Source organism: Quercus lobata, chromosome 10 (genome assembly GCF_001633185.2).
Source record: "Quercus lobata isolate SW786 chromosome 10, ValleyOak3.0 Primary Assembly, whole genome shotgun sequence".
Classification (NCBI taxonomy): domain Eukaryota; kingdom Viridiplantae; phylum Streptophyta; class Magnoliopsida; order Fagales; family Fagaceae; genus Quercus; species Quercus lobata.
This window is the reverse complement of record NC_044913.1, coordinates 13,513,502-13,533,774: the sequence shown is the minus strand read 5'-3', so window position 1 is coordinate 13,533,774 and position 20,273 is coordinate 13,513,502. Positions and strand designations below refer to the sequence as shown.

General features: G+C 37.6%; 2 protein-coding genes across 2 annotated transcripts; one reads left to right on the top strand and one right to left on the bottom strand.

Annotated features, from left to right (window-relative positions):
• Positions 1-563: 563 nt before the first annotated feature.
• LOC115965912 lies at positions 564-1,495 on the top strand. The gene is made up of 2 exons (XM_031085221.1): positions 564-740; positions 850-1,495. The coding sequence occupies exon 2, from the start codon at positions 868-870 to the stop codon at positions 1,405-1,407; it is 540 nt and encodes a 179-aa protein (XP_030941081.1). The 5' UTR covers positions 564-740; positions 850-867; the 3' UTR covers positions 1,408-1,495.
• Positions 1,496-2,124: 629 nt separating this feature from the next.
• On the bottom strand, positions 2,125-4,559 carry LOC115964364. The gene is made up of 4 exons (XM_031083693.1): positions 4,242-4,559; positions 2,686-3,651; positions 2,364-2,591; positions 2,125-2,292 (listed from the first exon to the last, which is right to left on the bottom strand). Exons 1-4 carry the CDS (start codon positions 4,557-4,559, stop codon positions 2,188-2,190), a joined length of 1,617 nt encoding a protein of 538 aa, XP_030939553.1. The 3' UTR covers positions 2,125-2,187.
• Between the last annotated feature and the right edge of the window lie 15,714 nt (positions 4,560-20,273).

The following is a 20,273-nucleotide window of genomic DNA, read 5'->3' as shown; positions in this document are numbered from 1 at the left end:
TAAAGGGAAGTCATTAAAGGCGCGTTTCGGATAATGAAACGACAGGAACGCATCGTGAATGAATTCAAAGGAATGTCTCATAGTCTGAAGTCCGGAGCGTTTCCGGGATAGATGAAGGGACACCAACATTAATGGAGGGCAGAGCTAAACGAGCCGTAATAAAGGCTTGGCATTACCAAAACCCTCATCTCCAACCAAGAGGTCGGATAGCAGGATTTTGAGGGGCTATTGTGGGGTCCAATTATTTATGGCCCTGACCCATTTTTTTTTACATTGGGGCCCAAGGCCCTAGCTGAGGAAGTGTGTAACCGAGGATAGGTAATAAAATTTCAAATAATCGTGAGACATAGCCGAGGATGATTTTGTCCTCGGCATATCCGAGGTCCCCCTGGAAGGAGGGGCAAAAGCGGTCTAGGAACAGTTTGGGAAAAAATCTAAAGGGATAATTACACATAACCCACTTGTGGTTTGGACGAAAATCACTTTGTCTACCCGTGGTTTGAAAAGTATCACTTAACCCACCTGAGGTGTGTTTCCATCACTCTCCGTAACCCACCTCGGTCTCTGCCGTTACAAAAACACCTTTTAACCCCAAAACAGAACATAACGCGAATCAAAACTCCCAAAACTCAAACACTTTTCGAGAGAGACACCCAAGGTGCAATCAGGCTTGTTCTTCGTGGTTTGGAGCATGTGGAGAGGGAGAAAACACTTGTTTTGCATCATCGAACCTGGGCAAGGTATGTGTGATGTTTTTTCATCTGCATTTGGGTCTGTTCTTGATTTAGGGTTTCAGATTTTGTTCAAGTGTGAACTTACTATGTGAAAGTCTAAATTTGTACTTCTCAGGAATCGTGTTATGTTGAGATGTCTTCATCAAGTGGTAATTTCTCGGGTTCATGTGGACATATGTGCAATGAGCAGACTTGTGTTTTGAGAACAAGTTTGAGTTTGCACAATTTTAGGAGGAGGTTCTTGGGTTGTAGCCGTTATAAGGTTGGTCCTAAGTGTCCTTTCTTTGTTTGGATTGATAACCCAACCTGTCCTCGTGGGAATGAAACTGCACCTTTGGCTCTAGAGAAGATGTCTAGGCTTCAGACTGCTCTCCAACTTGCAAATGAGAGGCAAAGGACAGCTCTGGAAACGGCAGAAGAAGCTAGGCAAATGGCAGAAAAGGCTCTTGAAGAGGAAGCCAAAGCCAAGGAGAGGGAGAGAAAGGCTCGAGCTGTCTGTGCAAAAGCTAAGGAAAAAGCCATTCTTGCTGAAAAGAAGCAAAGAATGTGGAAGTCTGCATGTATTTTGTCATGGATCTTTTTTGTTATTGTTATGTTGTTGTGTTTTGGCTCAATTGAGTTCTCTGGAGTGAAGAGACCTAGATTGTTGCCCCTGAAGCAGTTAATTGGTTAGTAGAGATAGTTATGGCAATGGTGTTAATGAATTTGCATTGTAATAGCACTAGTCTACTGATGTAATGTTTTGATGTGTCAATGAATGAAGAATTGGTCAATTATTGAGTATTTTGTGCATATCATAACAATCATTCAATGGAAGAAGTAATTGTCAATTATCAATTTGGCTGTACATACCATAACAACCATTCCACAATAAAAACTTCCATACACTATATTAGAAAAATATACTTGGACACAATTTGTAATAGTAATAAATAAACTTCCATATAATTTGGCTGTGCATATCATAACAACCATTCCACAATAAAAACTTCCATACACTCTATTAGAAAAATATACTTGGACACAATTTGTAGTAGCAATAAATAAACTTCCATATAATTTGGTTGTGCATACCATTCCACAATAAAAACAATATACTTGGACACAATTTGTAGTAGCAATAAATAAACTTCCATATAATCTAGTTTGGACAAATATTTTTCCATACAAACTGTAATATCACAATTTCCATATAACAACCTGGAGTGTATTGTACCTTAATTACAAAAAAACACATTCCAAGGCCAGCAGAGATTGTTTTTTACACTAATTATTAATTACAAAAAAGCACATTCCAAGGCCAGTAGTGACTGTTTTTTACACTAATTGAGAATTACAAAAAGCCAACAGTGGTCTTCACAAAAAAAAAAAAACCAAAAAGGCCCACATGTTCCCACTAGCTTTACTCCCAATGCTGGCATGCGTACCTACTAGCTTCATTCATTTCTTGCCTTTACTCTTTCCTCTTTCCACCCACTGGATTCATTTTTGGTGGCCTTTGTGCAGCAAGCTGTCCTCTAGTCCTCACACCACCAGTGCTCCCACTTGCATGTGAAGGCTACAAAATAAAAAATAGATCCACTTGTTAAAAAATATCTCAAGCTACACAACCATCCAGGACTAAGTTACCTGTGAAGAACTTGGTAAGGTATCCCAGGTCTCCCTAGGTGTGTGAAACTCTGGTTGTGAGGAAGAGAACCATCCTGCTCTCTTGTGAGATGGCCTAGGTTGATTTCCTTGCTGTGAGGATGAAGGCTGAGTGGCAGACATCATGTTGTAGGTCTGGGTAGGCTGCTGGGATGGTGGCTGAGGTGCAGGCTGAGGTGCAGATCTAGGTGCAGGCACCCCTTCCCTTGCCTGCAACAAAACCCAGTTTCAATGCAGTGTCTATTGTAAGTTTAAAAACAAGTTTTTTTTTTCTTTTTTTGCCATTTAAATCCTAATTACTTACAACTTTTTCTCTTTGAAGTCTCTGTCTCCTCTGCCATGGTGTCTCCCCAGTGATGCCAGCCTTGCACCCTCTTGAGTTATGCCCTTCCTTTTTGCATTTCCCACATCTTACAGGTCTGTTCTGTCTACTTGCTTTGTAAGGGTTCCTAGGCTCATCAGAAGCCCTCTTTCTTTGCTTGGGTGATCTGCCTGGTGGTTTGTATATGTGAGGTGTCAGGGGAGCAGGCTGTCCAGTCTCAGCCCATTCTGATTGGCCAGGCATGAGAGGAAGTACCTCCTTGTATATCTCCATGTAAGTTTCTTTGAAGTAGCATGGGTGGGTATAGTCTTCTGGTGTCTCAATGTGTGTATAAATGGCTGTTATGGCATGTTTGCAGGGAATGCCATTTAAATCCCAAGACCTACAGCTACATGTCTTCTTCACCAAATCAACTACATGCCTCTCATACTGACTGCCTACCTCATAAAGGAAACTACCAACTGGGGTAGCACTAAATGCCTTACTTTCAACCTTCAATTTCTCCAACCTATCTTGTATGCTTGGACACAACTTTCCAGCATACTTCTGTATCCCTTCCCTTTTTGTGTAAAGCCTAGTCATAAGTCTAACCCTAATCCACTCCAACATTGCCAAGATAGGCTTGTCCCTAGACTTCAATATCATTGCATTAAAAGACTCACTCAAATTATTTACCAAACAATCTGTTAAGGCCCTAGGAGTGAAGTGTGACCTTGTCCACTGTGCAGGTGCAATGTTTGCAAGATACTCATATGCCTTTTCATCCAAATCCCTTACGTACTGCATGCATCTCTCAAACTCCCTTACTATTGTGGCAGCAGCACACCTCCACAATGCATCCTTCAACTCCAATCCCTTGTGATCAACTTTGAAATTGTTGTAGATGTGTTTCACACAGTATCTATGCTCCACGGTAGGGAATAGTGTCTCTATTGCAGGTATAAGCCCCTGTAAATAAGTAAACAAACAAAGAAAACAAGTTAGTTCAGCAAACAAAGTCAACTATTCAAGTGTAACTGAACAAAACAAAACTTGCATACCTTTCGCCTATTAGAAATGAAGACCAACTAAAGCTCCTCTGGCCTCCCTATATCATCAGCAAAAATTTTCAAAAACCATATCCAAGACTCCCTGGTTTCTTGTTCCACAACAGCCATGGCTACTGGAAAAATGTTGTCATTTGCATCCTTTACAGTGGCAGATAAGATTTGCCCACCAAATCTGTGCTTTATGTGACAACCATCTAAACCTATAAATGGCCTGCATCCACCTAAAAATCCTACCTTCTAAGTATTGAACCTAACATACATCCTCTTAAATTTTGGCTGGGAAGTCTCCTCAGTCATTTCTGTCTGCAGTATAACCCTACTCCCCTTGTCTACAGTGGTTATCATTTGTGCATAGTCCCTAAGGACACCATATTGCAGTTGCTCATCTCTATTTATCAAATCCTTTGCCTTTCTCTTTGACCTATACACTTGGTTTACACTTAGGTCAACAAATAAATTTTGCATCACATGGTTGTGTACACCACTCACCTCCCAATTTGGATTTTTGCTAAAATCCTCAATGAACCTCTTAGCAACATAAGCTGATGTTGCTTGGCTGTTTTTGAAAGACTTGGGACAAGTACAGTCATCAGTCAAGGTCTTAATTTGAAATGTTAGCTCTCCACTTATTTGAGATGCATAACATCTCCACCCACACCCATTCTTGCAGTGAACTGATATCTTGGTCTTTTCATTAAGCTTGAATTTGATGTCAATAGGTTTTTTGATTGCATACTCCCTCAAAGCAGCTCTGAACACCTTTACATTAGGGAACTTCATCTCCTTCTTTAGTACAACATTTCTCATGTCACTCTTAGCATTAAACTCTACTTACTCAGGTACCTGCTCATCATCAGACCCATCCATGCTTACCAGGTCATCCTCAAGGGCTGGCTCAGCCCACTCAGGGTCTGTGTGGGGTGCATTGCTTAATTCTGGGGCTGTGTGGGGTGCATTGCTTGATTATGGGGCTGTGTGGGGTGCATTGCTTGATTCTGGGTTTGTATTTGGAGCAGAACCTTGTGGAGTTGAGTTTTGAGCAGCAAATACATCATCACCAAAGCCATCCCCCTCTAGGCCTTCATTTAGCCAATCCTCATCATCATCTCCTTCAACATTCTGTTCTTCATCTCTTGCATCAATGTCAACATCCTCAACATCTTCTTCATCATCACTCTCATCATTATTCTCATCATCATTCTCATCATCTTTATCATCATCACTATCCAATTCTATTTCAACTCTTGCTGCATCACCACTTACATCACCACCTGCATCACCACCTACACCATCTGCCACTCCCCCTGCATCAGGATACTCAACTGCCAATGGCTCCACATCTATGTCAGTATAGATTATGATTTTTTCAGCATACCATGCCTTATGAAGGTTAGTCATGTTTACGACATCTGTATCTGTTTCTATGTCTCTTAAATCATGTTGTAGATCACCATCAGGAATTAAATACTTATATCTACTGTGTTCCTTAGGAGCACCAACTAGATGGCATAAATCCCGAATTTCAAAGTAACTCAACTTGTCAGGGTCAATCTCTGTCAGTAAACGTACAGACCCACCCACATATTGTATGGTTGGCTCCTCTACAAAATATTCCCCAACATGAATTTCAAGGTCAAATGTGAAGTCACCCATCTGCAATTAAAATAAGTATTTTGTTTACACACACTGACATGCAGAAAGTGACAAGAAGCCAAAAGAGACAACAAGCCAACAAATTGACAACAACACACGGACAAAGGACCACATAAAGCACATGCAAAACCAGATTCCCAACAAATTCATAGGGACCACACTACCCACACTTCACAAACAAGTGCAATCATTGACAAATAAACTTGATTCCTTCAGGTATATGCATTATAGAAACAACCATAGCAAAATGCATATTCTAAGCGATTCTACACATAAATAGCAAAATGCTAAATTAACATACAAAAAAAATTTTACTGTGCAGATGAACAGCAAAACCTAACTACGTGGGTGGGTCACCATAAAAAAATGACATCAAGAACCCAAATGCAGATGAAAAAACATCACACATACCTTGCCCAGGTTCGATGATGCAAAACAAGTGTTTTCTCCCTCTCCACACGCTCCAAACCACGAAGAACAAGCCTGATTGCACCTTGGGTGTCTCTCTCGAAAAGTGTTTGAGTTTTGGGGGTTTTGATTCGCGTTATGTTCTGTTTTGGGGTTAAAAGGTGTTTTTGTAACGGCAGAGACCGAGGTGGGTTACGGAGAGTGACGGAAACACACCTCAGGTGGGTTAAGTGATACTTTTCAAACCACGAGTAGGCAAAGTGATTTTCGCCCAAACCACAGGTGGGTTATGTGTAATTATCCCAAATCTAAAATATCTATGTCAATAGAGAATGAGACGCTGGATAGTATAACGACCAAGGACAAAGGGAAGGCTGCCATTACTGCCATTCAAAACTCTGCACCTGACAGAGTCATACTTTTCAACTTTTTCAACCACCTCTAACCACTCTAGGTATGGGCTGATGAGACAAGTATCAGTCCTGGAAAGTCGAACCTACACGTGGACGTTGGATGAGGCATACAAGCCAATATAAAAGGGGAAGTAAGCGGTCTAGAAGAGGCTGGGAAAAATGGCCAAAACCAGAGCCTCCCAGCCCGCCTCCAAGAGAAAGACTCCTAGAGCGAACACGATTTAATCATGTATGAGCGCCACGGAATACCACAGTCATGTGACCAAGGCCTAGCCTTTCAAACCCACGCTCTATAAATGATATTGTTTGGACCTTTTTACGTGCGAACCCAACGTTATCATGGGTCGTTACAAATCGTGTCCTTACAAATATATATCTAAAAGTTGAAGCGTAGTATTTATTGTTGTTACGCTCTAATTGTGCCACATCACTGGAGCCACATTAGCGTCCACGTTATTATCTTTCTTTCATTCCAGTTTTTCTATAATTGTTTTTAACATTTATTTTTTTAATATTTACACTTCTCCAACCTTTCTTTCTCCTTTACCGTTTCATTTCCTCACTACTTCTCCAACTTTTTTCTCTCCTTTAGCTTTTCATCTCCCCACTATCCTCTACATTAATATAATTTTTCCTATTTTTCTCCATCTTCCTTTATTTTTGTCTTTTCTTATTCACATTCTCTTACTATAAATTTGTCATTATCTCTTTCATTTTATACATAGTTTTTCCTCACAAAAAAAAAAAAAAAAATGGTTCTCTCTATCTCTCTCAATATTTTTTGTGGATTTTTTTTTTAAATTTTCTTGCAACTCTGCTTTAGGTTGATAATTTTTTATATTCTTCAAAACTCTATTTTGGGTTAATGCAATTTAGTTTTGTTTTTTAAATTGTTGTTGTTGGTTTTTTTTTTTTTTTTTCCTTTAATTGTTAAATATTATCCTATTGCGTTATAAAGAATTAAATATAACATATAAAAATATAATATTATTTTATTATATAGCATGATTTGGATAACTTGGTATTTATTTTATTATATAGCATGATTTTTTATAGTGCTCAATTTAGATGTTAAACTATGAAACTTTACTAATTTTTGTTTTTTTTTTAATCTTTTGTGGTGGACAAAGTACTCTTAATAGTTGTATTAGAAGTATTCTATAATGCCATTTATTTAGAAAAAGACAAACGGATGGATATATATTATTTTAATTTTATTATTATTATTATTTTATAACAATGCATATATAAAAATTTAATTCTTAGATTTTGCTAATAATTGTTTATTTGATAATATATTTTGGGTAGACGAAATTACAATTTCTGCAAAGAAAATAACCTTAATAGATTATTAACAACGAATTGTTTTCCTAATTGGTTCAATTAATAATTGTTATGTTTTATTAATTTTTTTAGTTACGTTTTTCAATGTTTTGGATTGTAGGCAGAAAAAATAAGGTTTGAGAAAATTTGTTTAAAACTAAAAAAATAATTTCCAAATTTTATATTCTTTTTAAGGGGTAATTACAGGAAACTCACCTGTGATTTGGCTTGAATTCACATTGTCTATCTGTGATTTGAAAAGTGTCACTTTGTCTAATTAAGGTTCACTCTGTTAAGGCTTTGTAACCTAACTCTGTTGAAAATAGAGGTAAATATGTATTTTTGCTCACATTTTATGTCTCTCCTCCTAAAACATAGAAAAACTAAAAAAAATAAGTGAAAAGAAGATCAAACACAAAGAGATAGAGACAGAGAGTAACATCTAAAATTGAAATGGAAATGAAATTGCATGATAGTTTTTAAAACCACGACTGGGTTTTAGTTGATCTGATTGAGATAGCAAGTGTAAATGCAAGGTTGAGTTGCTAAGGCATTACCAAATTTTGTTTTACTAATAGCACTTTTAGATATTCTTTTCTCTTATTTTTTTAGTTTTTCTATGTTTTAGAATGAGGGAGACATAAAAAGCGAGCAAAAATACATATTTATTCATGTTTTTAATAGAGATAGGTTATGGAACCTTAGCAGAGTGAACCTCAGCTAGGTAAAGTAATACTTTTCAAACCATGAGTAGGGAATATGAATTTGGGCCAAACCACATGTGAGTTTAGTGCAATTACCCCTCTTTTTAATGATTCACAAAATGTTATAAATAAATTTTATTAAAAAATGAATAGTTTCGTTAACTTGCCTTTTGAATTTCTGAAAAATCTGAAAAAATTTGTATTATTTTTATTTAGATACGACAAAATTTATATTTATGATTTATGATTGTTCCTATATTACATTTATGATTGTTCCTATAATAAATAAAAATATGATAACGAAATACATTACTCATTGTTAAATTAATTTAAATTGTAAATTTTTTTTAATAAAATCACCATAAAAATAATTATTACGTGCAATATGCAGGTTCGTGGCTAGTTTTTGCTTAGAGCATTTGCAGCAGTGTAGCTATATCGCTATATTTTAGCTACACTGCTGCTAAAATGATGCTCCAGCAGGGGAGTTAAATCTAAAAATTTTAGCTCCACTACTACAGTGCACATCTAAAAATAGATGTGCACTGTTCATGAGGAGCAAAAAAAAAAAAAAAATTATTTTAATCACCCGGTGGATTAAAATAATGCCTCTCATTCTCTCTCTCTCTCATCTCTGAACATCACTTACTCTTTCACTCCGGCCAGCCTCTCACTCTCTCACTCCGATCTCTCACTCTCTCAACTCCGATCACCCAAGCCGCCACTCTGTCACTCCGATCTCTCACTCTCTCAACTCCGATCACCCAAGCCGCCAATTCACCCCTTTTGTTGACCCAGCTCGCCAACGTGATCAGTGCTTGTTCGTCGTGGGTTTTTTTTTTTTTTTTTTTTTTTTTTTTTTTTTTTTTTTTTTTTTTTTTTTTTTTTTTTTTTTTTTCTGTTGTGGATTGTGGTGGTGGTTGTGGTGTGGTTGTGGCCGTGGCCGTGGCTGAGGAAAAAGATTGGAGATTTGGGTTTTTTTTTTTTCCCCTGCTGTGGACTGTGGTGGTGGTGGTGGTGGCCGTGGTTGAGGAAAAAGATTGGAGATTTGGGTTTTTTTTTTTTTTTTTGCTGTGGACTACTGGTGGTGGTTGTGGCTATGGAAAAAGATTGGAGATTTGGTTTTTTTTTTTTAATTTTTTTAATTTTTTAATTTTTTTTTTATTCCTACTGTGGACCGGTGGTGGTGGTGGTGGTTGTGGTTGTGGCTGTGGCTGATGGTAGAGGTGTTTGTGGTTGGTTTTTTTGGATAGTGGGATATATTATTTTATTGTAGTGGTTATATTATTTTATTGTGATGTTTATATTATTTTATTGTGTTGAAAGCTAAAATAGATCCACTGCTGCAGCATGTGTGTAGGTAAAATAGATAAAGTAAGTTTTGGTGGTGATAAATAGCTAAAATTATAGATCCACTACTGTGGATGCTCTTACAATTTAAACAGAAACCAGTACTTGTCAGGCATGGTGAGTTGAGCCCATTGTTTGGGAATAATACTTAACAAATAGAAGGTCCTGTTTGGTAGCCCATTTCAAGCAATTTTTTGAGCATTTTAAATACACTTACACACATTTTCATACACTTTTTCACCCACATATATATCAAAAACACCCAACCAACATTACTCAAACTCCTCTACCAAACACCCCAAACTTTTTTAACCTTGTATCGATATTAAAACCAAAAACAGAAAAGAAAATCAATTTTTTCTCCTGAATGAAAAATCAATCACATATGCAATATGAATATACGATTGTCTAAACAGATTTAGCCCACTAAACCAATTTTTTTTTCCTAAATTCAAATGCTACAACCGCAATGTGAACAAATAACAACTGGAAACAAACTCATTAAAGTCATATACAACCAACAGATAAGCCAATCTAACCCTATAAGATCCTAAAGATAGAAAGCTCATAAACTTTGTGGATACATTCCTATATTCAATTATTCAAGCATGTTAGTACATAATGTGAACTATGTGTATGCAGCTCTGTCCTCATCTCCTTTGCTCTCATCTTTCAAACGACTAGCCCGTTCTCTCTCCCTCTTCCCAAATCTGACGAGCCTCTTCTCTAATCAGCTTCTTTAAGTTCCTTTCCCTTTCTTTTGCGCTAGTCCTTGTGGCACGCAGCTGATCCACAATTGTTGCCAATTCAGGTCCCATCTCTACCATTTTCTCCTCAATCTTCTTCCATTCTTCGACGTCAAACCTTGCCCTTGACAAACGGATGCACCAAACAATCTTCAATCTGTTCCTCAACAGAAACTTGATAAAGCCAAATATACGAAATTGGAGAGGTGGGAAATCATAATATCTGAAAAGCAACAATAGCCTCCATTGCATCCAATCAACATCCCAGTCATCACCTTCAGCCAGTATCTTAAACACATCATTCGCAATCTTAAAGCTTTCTGCCAGTTCAGTATGCACAAATGCTTCAAAGATCTTGTCTTGAAGCCAATGAGAACCAATGCTTAGAGCAGCAAGGCTCATAGTCTCATATTTTGGTTCCATTTGCATGATAGTCCCAGAAAAACCATAATTGGGTTCCACTTTCACCGCATCATTATCCTCCATAATCATATCAACATCATCAAGATTGCTCTCCTTATCCTCCTCAATCTTAAGTACAGCCTTTATCTCATCAGCCAATATCTCAACATCGTTACCAACCCCAAAGTTCTTGGGGTCAATCTTTCCCCATAGATATTTGGGCTCACCACCCAGATGTGCCATCTTGATCTTCCAAAACAATCTCACAAGTCAACAAACACTATGAGCAAAGTTTCGTTTCTTTCTCCCTAATTCCCTCTATTCTAATTTGAAAGCTTATTTATATTAGGCCTAGGTCGGTTTGGTTCCGTTGGATACTAATTACTAAAGGTGGATTTCCTTTTTCTGTTCGGAAAAGGAATTTATATAAATTTGTTTTTTTTCTTTAAACAAAAGGGATTACTTTATTTTTAAGAGTTAAAAAAAATGAACGGACCAAATTATTTAGAGTACCCAAAAGATTTTTTTTTTTTTTTTTTAAAAGGAGAAAAGAAAAGGGAATGATTTTTTTTTTTTTTTTTTTGGGTTTGGTTTCATTTGATTAATAAAACATAAATTCAATTTAGTTATCTAATTACAGTTAACTCAGCTAGTAAAATCTCTTGTAGTTAAATAAGAAATTTGGGGTTCAAATCCCATTTAAACCAAAAATCAATTATTTTCTTAGCCTGCTGCGAGTGGATGCAATAGATTTAAATTCTATTGTGTCTATAAAATTTTTTTTACCATTAGTGAAATATGCAAAATTTTTTTATTTAGTTTCTCGTAATAATTACCATTTATTATCAAACTAAAACGTCAATTAGTCAATTAAACAATTTTAAAGTCAATAAAATGTTGATAAGACATAAATGTATAAATGGAACACTAATAGAGAATTAAAGAGAATACGAGAGAAGAAGAAATGTTATTTTTGTCTTTTATCCTTACACTAGTTGTAGACCCCACGCGTTGCGTGTGATATTATTTTTAGGTGTTCTCATTAAATTTTTTTTTTTTGCAGTTTGGACTAATTTAATAAATAGTAATGTATTTCATAATCATATATTCATTTATTATTGGGACAAGCACAAATGTAGTATATATAATTTTTCTCATACCAAAATGAAAACTGTGGGGGCCAGTTAATCAATAATTATTAAAACCGTGTTAATTGAGCCTGTGGCCCATCCGAGGCCGTTAAACCATCCGAGGAGGTCCATGTAAGGTTATAAGGGAAACCAAATGAAAAGAGGAGTAGATATCACATGAGATGGGTCCAGTATTCGTCCAAGGATAAAATCCTTCTCGGCAATATGTGTTCGAGGACGACCTGAACGCCGTATTGTCACAAACACACTTCGAAGCTACATTACCACTAAAGGTGGGACATGGGGCCAAGGGTAAGAAAGAAAAGATAAACAAATATCTTTAACAACTGCTGCCTCCGCATTAATTGCCTCTCAACCAACTCTCTGACCGCATTAATGTGGAGGTGATGCCTGAACAGTGATGAAGCAGCCTTACAGCTGCTGGTTAGAGGTTCCAGGAGGTGTTGGATGGGACAGAAAGGGATCCCCCGAATCCAACCTACACGTGTGTGGTGAAGATGACACCAAGAGGGCAGTATATAACATGGAAGAATGCATTAAGAAAAGGGATCGGAACTTCTAAACAATCGAGGCTTAAAAGAAAATCTTGCGAGATAAAGAACTTAGCTTATTTCAAGAATAGATTGATCGTAATATTTGTATTAATCCATCTAGAAACGTTAAGTTTAATCGTTTTTCTTTTGAAGTTAATCTAGTTCTTTTATACCCACGCTCTACAAATTTATTGTTGGGGCCTTTAGCGTTCGAACCCAATACGAGTTAGGGATCGACACAAATTGAGTCCTTACAAAAACAATACAATATTTCTCAAGAATTCAAAAGGTAGCAAAAATACTAATTTTTTAATAAAAATTAATTATAACATTTTGTGTATCATTAAAAAAAAAAATATATATATATATATATATATAAATTTTGAAAATTACTTTTTTAGTTTTAAACAAACTTTTTCAAACCCAATTTTTTTTCTACTATACCATCAAAAACACCAAGAAACGTATCAAAAAAATTAATAAAATTCAACAAAACTAAAATTCAAATAAAAAAGAAAGGGAAAAATAAAACTCACATCAAAGTCAAACTCATTCTCCTAAATATGTAAAACATTTCAAACTTGATGTGATCAAGCCAACTATCCAATGCATAATGAAATTTAAAATTTTTAATAACGTTTTGAAGTAATGAAATAGAAATATGTCACTATTCCCAAGAAAAAGTATTGGTTATAGCTTTATACATAATAATTGTAACTTTTTTTTCTTAATTTAAAAAAAAAAAAAGTACAAGGGGAAAAAACTAGAGAAAATTTTTTTGAAAAAAGAAGAAGTATTGTTAATATTGTCATAATCTAATCTAACATTTCAAAAAAGAATATATAAATAAATAATTTTAAACTCAAAATTTAATTTGTTTTCTTAAAAATGTCAAATAATACACTAATGAGATAAGGAAGATGTGCAATACAAAATATTTGTAAATGCTTAAAACAATTACTCAAGCATCTAAAAAATCATATAATAAAGGCATAACAATTTGGTGCAAATTTTTTAAACAAAATATTTACAAATAATGAAAGGAAACTATACAAAGACCATCTTCTTCAAATGCACTAACTATTTTTCATCATATTGTCCTGGCTTTCTTGCTGTTTTCCAAATAAACTAAAACCTGACAACAACACAAATTATGGACATATTATAATATGATTTTTCCCAAAATTTGGTCAACAACATTAAAAGTGTAGGGACAAAATTTGGATTGGACCTAATATAGGATTGAGTTTAGCCCAATAAGCCCAAATAATGAATTTGTAGAGCGTGAATGAAAGAACTAGTTCTATCCAATAAGGAAGACAATAACAATTGTTGATTTGAGAGCATCAAACACAATTAAGATAAGAAAATCTGTCCTCGACACGGCCTGAGGAGCTATGTTATAATGTCTTATTGATGATCAAGATTACAAGAGTTCAAAGGACTATTACAAAGATTTCTTAGTTTTTCCGATCTCTCTCTTTTTTGGCCACCTTTTTATGCTATATACTATAATCTTGGTATCATCTCTACCATACACGTGTAGGTTAGATTCTAAGAACTCCTTCTTGTCCCATCCAACACCTCCCAGAACTCTCAACTAGCAGCTATAAGGCTGCTTAACCACTGTTCAGGTATCACCTCCACATTAATGCGGCCAGAGAGTTAGCTGGGATGCATTTAATGTGGAGGTAGCAGTTTTTGAAGATATTTGTTGTCTCCCTTTACTAATCCCTTATCCAATGTCTAACTTCTGATCGTGATGCAACCTCGAAGGATGTCCAGGATGATAAGACATTCTTACTGACCTTGAACCTCTGTTTCCGAGATGACTTTCCTCCTCAGACATATTTTGGACTATCACACACAATCTTTATTTTTTTTATCATACCATTCCCATAATAACCTTATTTGACCATCCTCGAATTAGTTAATATCCTCGGATTAGGCCATAGGCCCAATTCGTACAGCCTTTAATAGTACCTTTTGGCTAACTAGCCCCTACAATAACCCCTCAAAATCTTACTTTTCGACTCCTCGAGAGGAAAGGAGGATTTTGATATCCTCAGCCCATCTCGTTTATGGTTATACCCTGTCTACCCGAACTCCTAAATGCCTTTTTACCTGCTCAAGACACGCTCCTGATGCTTCGGTGTCCAGAGTATGCCATCATTAAATTTTGGCAGCACCCTTGTCCCTCACGTTCAACGGCAGGATGTAAATCCAACGGTGGAGGATTTTCCTAGGTTAACGAATGGGAATTTTCCCACTTGTAACTTCTGTGCCATTATAAATAGCTTTTCAAATCAATTCATTTTCCTATTTTCAACAATCACACAGTCCTAGAACTCATACACTGAACCTGTCACTTTCTCTCACTTCCCTGTGCATCTACAAATACTAAAAATTTGTCTGAGGACCTTCTTTTCAAACCTGTAAGTTTCCTTGAATCCTCTTAGTTTTCGTTTCAAACTTGTTAATTTCTCTTCAAAACTTCTTAGAAAATGGGTGAGTTCAAGCGTTTAGTTGAGTCCGAGGAGGGTATAGAAAGGTTTAGGGCTAAGTACAGGATCCCAACAACAGTGGGCATGAGATACGCTGCCCAGGGGGAATGGGTAGATGCTAGGAAAACATGAGAGGCGGTCATCCCAATGATCACCTACATAGAGGGAGGGATGATCATTCCCATGGGTAACATCACTAGGAACTATCTTAGGTTCTTTGAACTATCTTAGGTTCTTTAGACTATCTCCCACACAATGCGCCCCAAATATGTTTAGGGTATTGGGGAGTATAAAAGTCCTAAACGAGAGAATGAACTTAAATTTGACCCATCATGATGTAAACTGAGTATACAACCTACACCATTTGATGGGGGCAGGGATATTACCTTAAGTCAAGATATCCTGAAGTAAGGTTAATCCAATACCTCCCTACATCAAACAAAGGGCTAAAGGAGGATTTTTTAATTTTTTCTGGGGAATGGCATGATGGCCTACCCTGTTCGACTGAGGAGGGAGCACCAAGTGGGGGTACAGTCATAAATTTATGCACCCTGACTTATATTTCCCTTTTGTTTTACATTATCTCTACTTCTGACAAAATTTCCTTTTACTTTAATGATTTTGCAAACAGACATTCTACCAAATCTCGGCTTAGCTTAGTCAACAGAGAGAGCCTAGATAGAATTTTACGGTCTGAGGTATTCGTAAACGAAGCCGATGGTCAACTACGAGCAGCACACATAATCCTTGGGTATACACCCATTTCTTTGGCATTTCAAGCCCCCAAGTGTGTGATAAAAGCCAACGATCCTCAGTTTCACCATATTAGTGTAGCCTACAAGGGATTTGTTGTTCATGAGGGTATCCCAATTCCTGCAGGTACACCCCTTACTCAACCACTCTTTGTGGGAATCCCTTCAATAGGAGCATCATCATCCCAACCCGTTCCTAAGGAAGAGGAGGAAGAAAGAGAGAAAGAAGAAGAAGAAAATCCAGAGGGGAATGTGACTTTGTCAGACTCCTCGGACGAATTTGAAGTGTTCAATCAACCTCCATCTCCCGAGAATACATCGGCTGACATTAACTTCCAGCAACAAGCAGACGTCATCACTTTGGACGAAATGGGTATCCAAAGGAAATCCCAAAGAAGTTTGATGGAATTAATAGAATCTCAGCCCAAAAAAGATGCACTGGGGAAATCCATACAGCCCAAACTTCCTCCTCCTCCTCCCAAATCTCCTTTTCCTCCTCCTCAGCCATCTCTACCTTCCAGACTTGAACCTGTTGATCCGAAAAGGAAGAGAGAGCAAAAAGGCAAAGACGTAGTGGACGCCGAGAGGTCTCATCCTGCTCATGAAGACGAGGCCCAGAGAGCGGTAAAGCAGCAAAAGACTGGCCAAACATGGCAAAGAGCCTTGGAGAAGGGAGATAATCAGCCAACTGAGCCTCAGGCTTGGCTTCCAGCTCTAATGCTCAATGGTGAAGCATTGAGGGATGATGTATCACTCAGGAATTTCGATGGAGGTGCTGGGTGCCATATGGCCTCAGCTTTGGAGGAGGCTTTATTACTCCCTACTGATATGGCCGAGCTGCAGTCTATCAAGAAGAATGAGGTTTTCCTTAACCTCAAAAGGTATCTGGGCATGGTATGATACTATCCTTTTTTTTTTTTTTTTTACTTGTTAGGTTACTAACCCTTTTCTTTTAGGCTGTCCAAGCCACCTTCAGGGTTGAGGAGATAACCAACTCTTGCTATCGGCTGTTGGACGAAGAGCGGGCTAGGCGCGTAACAGTCGTGCAGTCGTTCAACATTGCCGATCAAAGCAAAAAAGATCTAAGGAATAAGCTGATTGAGGAGAAAAGGGCCAAGAAGAGTGCTGAATCAGCTCTGGAGAGCGCTTAGAGGTAGGCCGAGGATCAGAGGCAACTCTTGCACGACGCCAATGATCAACTGGCTTCTTCCAAAGAGCAAATGGCCGCCCTCCGGAAGAAACTAGAAGAAGCCCAGAAGCTCAAAGATCAAGCTGAGAAGTTGAAAGCTGAGGCTGAGAAGGCAAAAATAGAGGACGAAAAGGCTCAAGACGAGGCTGAACAGCATGGTTACAACGTCGGCGTAGCCGAGACCGAGGAAGCCCTTCCAGCAGAGGTCCCTGCCGTGTGTCGAACCTACTGTGCTCAAACTTGGGAGGAAGCCCTCAACCGAGCCGGGGTTGAGGCTTCTTCTGAGCTGAGAAGGCCAGAAAATATCTACTTCCCACCGGCCATACGAGCCTCGGACCTTCCTTCCATTCAAGGTGAAGTGTCCCTTACAATTGCTGCTCCGGTCGAAGAAGCACAGCCTCAGGATCTTCTTCCTCCTAATCAGCAAGAGCAAACAAAGGAACCTGAAGTTTCCAAGGAAACATCCTCGGACAAAGCCGTAGAGGTTCCACAAGATGGGGCAGCTTCCCAAGGTTTTGAACAGGCCTTAGCTTCAGTTACCATGCCTGCCGAGGGAGCCCCCAAAGAGAAAGAAAAAACAATTCCTACTGAAGCGGCCAAACCAGCTAACAAGACTTCCAAGGACAAGTTTCAGATAAAATTGAAACAGTGAATCTTTATTTTTGTAATGTAGTTACGATTTCTGTAATGAAATTTTTTTTTTTTCCAAGACATGTTTTAATGAAATATGCATTTTTACTTTCTCAAATTTGTATGAGTTATTTTCTTTATTTATGTAATTCTCATTTTGACTGTCCTTTGTTTGAATATAATCATATGCCATGAAAGTACAAAGTTGTTTACACAAGCAGAGAACAAAGTTTACACATATTTTTAATTGGTAATCGGAGTGGATCAAAACCATTGAATTCGTAGTACTATTAAGACACATTTTGAATCTATCAATTCTATCAAGTTTAACTTTAAGAAAATGTTATAATGTTTGACCAAATAACAACCAAGTCTAGGGCATCCTAAAATGCTTTAAGTGATGCTCCTGGGCTTACTGCGGTTTACATCTTTTTTGGGTGATAATAAACCTTGTGATCCGAGAGAAGGAAGCAAGAGTTTATTTCCTTTAAATGCTTGAGTTAATGTTTGACTAACACTTTAACAGGTACCATACTTAATAATTTCTTTTAAGTCTGTGGTCTGAGGAGCCTAACATGACTTAGTTTCTGTTTAATACTTCAATAAATGTCAAGGGGTATTAATTTCCACTAAGTCTATGGTTCGAAGAACCTAACATGACTTAGTTTCTGTTTAATACTTCAATAGATGTCAAGGGGTACTAATTTCCACTAAGTCTGTGGTCCGAGGAACCTGACATGACTTAGTTTCTGTTTAATACTTCAATAGATGTCAAGGGGTATTAATTTCCACTAAATATGTGGTCCGAAGAACCTAACATGACTTAGTTTCTATTTAATACTTCAATAGATGTCAAGGGGTATTAATTTCCACTAAGTCTGTGGTCCGAGGAACCTAACATGACTTAGTTTCTGTTTAATACTTCAATAGATGTCAATGGGTATTAATTTCCACTAAGTCTGTGGTCCGAGGAACCTAACATGACTTAGTTTCTATTTAATACTTCAATAGATGTTAAGGGATATTAATTTCCACTAAGTCTGTGGTCCGAGAAACCTGACATGACTTAGTTTCTGTTTAATACTTCAATAGATAGGGAAACACATGATACATGATTGAAACGAATAAAAGAAGAACTAAATAGGACTGTTTTTATTAATAATAATACCTCTTTAGGTTGTTTACATTCCAAATATGGAGTACAGTTTTTTCATCTAGATCCTCCAAATAGTACGCACCTATTCCTGCCATTGAAGTGATGTGATACGGTCTTTCCCAATTAGGCCCTAACTTTCCCCAAGCTGGATTCCTGGTAGTACCCAAAACTTTTCTCAATACCAAATCTCCTGGGGCTAACGGTCTCAGCTTTACATTGGTATCATAACCTTGCTTGAGCTTGTGTTGGTAGTAGGTCAGTTAGACCATTGCATTCTCTCTTCGCTCTTCGATCAAATCTAGGCTCTTTTCTAGCAACCCATCATTGCCATCCGAGGTAAATGCATTTGTTCTCAGCGTTGGGAAACCAGTTTCCAGAGAAATTATAGCCTCAGCCCCATACGTCATTGAAAAAGGGATTTCTCCCGTTGACCGGTGAGGTGTTGTTCGATACGTCCAAAGGACATGTGGTAATTCCTCCACCTATCTTTCCTTTGCATCGTCCAGCCTCTTTTTAAGTCCGCTCACTATAACCTTGTTGACAGCTTCAACTTGCCCATTTCCTTGTGGATAGGCTGGAGTGGAATATCTATTCTTTATCCCAAGATCATAACAATATTTCCTGAAAGTTTTGCTATCAAATTGAAGGCCATTGTCCGAGATAAGAGTATGGGGAACCCCGAATCGAGTAATGATATTCTTCCAGACAACCTCTTGACATCCACATCTCTGATATTAGCCAAAAGTTCAATTTCGACCCATTTGATGAAGTAGTCTGTGCCGACCAGCAAATACTTTTTATTTCCTACTGCCTTAGGGAAAGGACCCACAATATCCAAGCCCCATTGAGCAAAAGGCCAAGGGCTAGAAAGAGGATTAAGAACTCCTTTAGGCTGATGAATGTTTAGCACGAATCTCTGACATTGATCGCATTTTTTAACATATTCTTGTGCTTCCTTTTGCATGTCCGGCCACCAGTATCCTTGAGTAATGGCTCGGTGAGATAAAGATCTTCCTCCTGTGTGACTTCCACAAATTCCTTCATGTAGTTCTTCTAAGAGTAATTCTGATGCCTAGGGATGTACATAAAGCAGATATGGTCAAGAAAAAGAACGTTTGTATAACTTTTTGTCCTCGGACAACCAAAAGCGAGGAGCTTTCCTTCGTACTTTCTCAGCTTTTGACTTCTCCTCAGGCAATATATCCTTTTCAAGGAACTACAGTATAGGATCCATCCAACTCGGCCCGACCTTGATTTGATGGATTTGGAGCAAGTCTCTCTTTATTGGGGTAGGGGTGCATAGGTCTTCGACAAGTATTACTCGTGGCAAATCCTATGTCGAGGAAGTGGCAAGGGTAGCCAAGGAATCTACATGGGTATTTCCACTTCTAGAGATATGCGATAAGTCGAAAAATTCAAATTTTGTTTGTATACACCTAACTTAACCCAAATATTCCTACATTCTTGCATCCCGAGCTTCCAATTCCCCTTTTACCTGGCCTACGACCAGTCTTGAATCTAAGAACATTTCCACTGTCTTTCCACCCATTTTCTGGACCATCGTCATTCCCATCAATAAAGCTTCATATTCTGCTTCGTTGTTTGTA

Excerpts from the sequence above, each read along its gene's own strand:
- LOC115965912 (XM_031085221.1), top strand. The coding sequence starts at position 868 with ATGTCTTCATCAAGTGGTAATTTCTCGGGTTCATGTGGACATATGTGC.
- LOC115964364 (XM_031083693.1), bottom strand. The coding sequence starts at position 4,559 with ATGAGAAATGTTGTACTAAAGAAGGAGATGAAGTTCCCTAATGTAAAG. Across the intron at positions 3,652-4,241 it reads GCAAAAATCCAAATTGGGAG|GGGCTTATACCTGCAATAGA; the intron begins GTGAGTGGTGTA and ends ACTTATTTACAG. Across the intron at positions 2,293-2,363 it reads CCTTACCAAGTTCTTCACAG|CCTTCACATGCAAGTGGGAG; the intron begins GTAACTTAGTCC and ends TTTATTTTGTAG.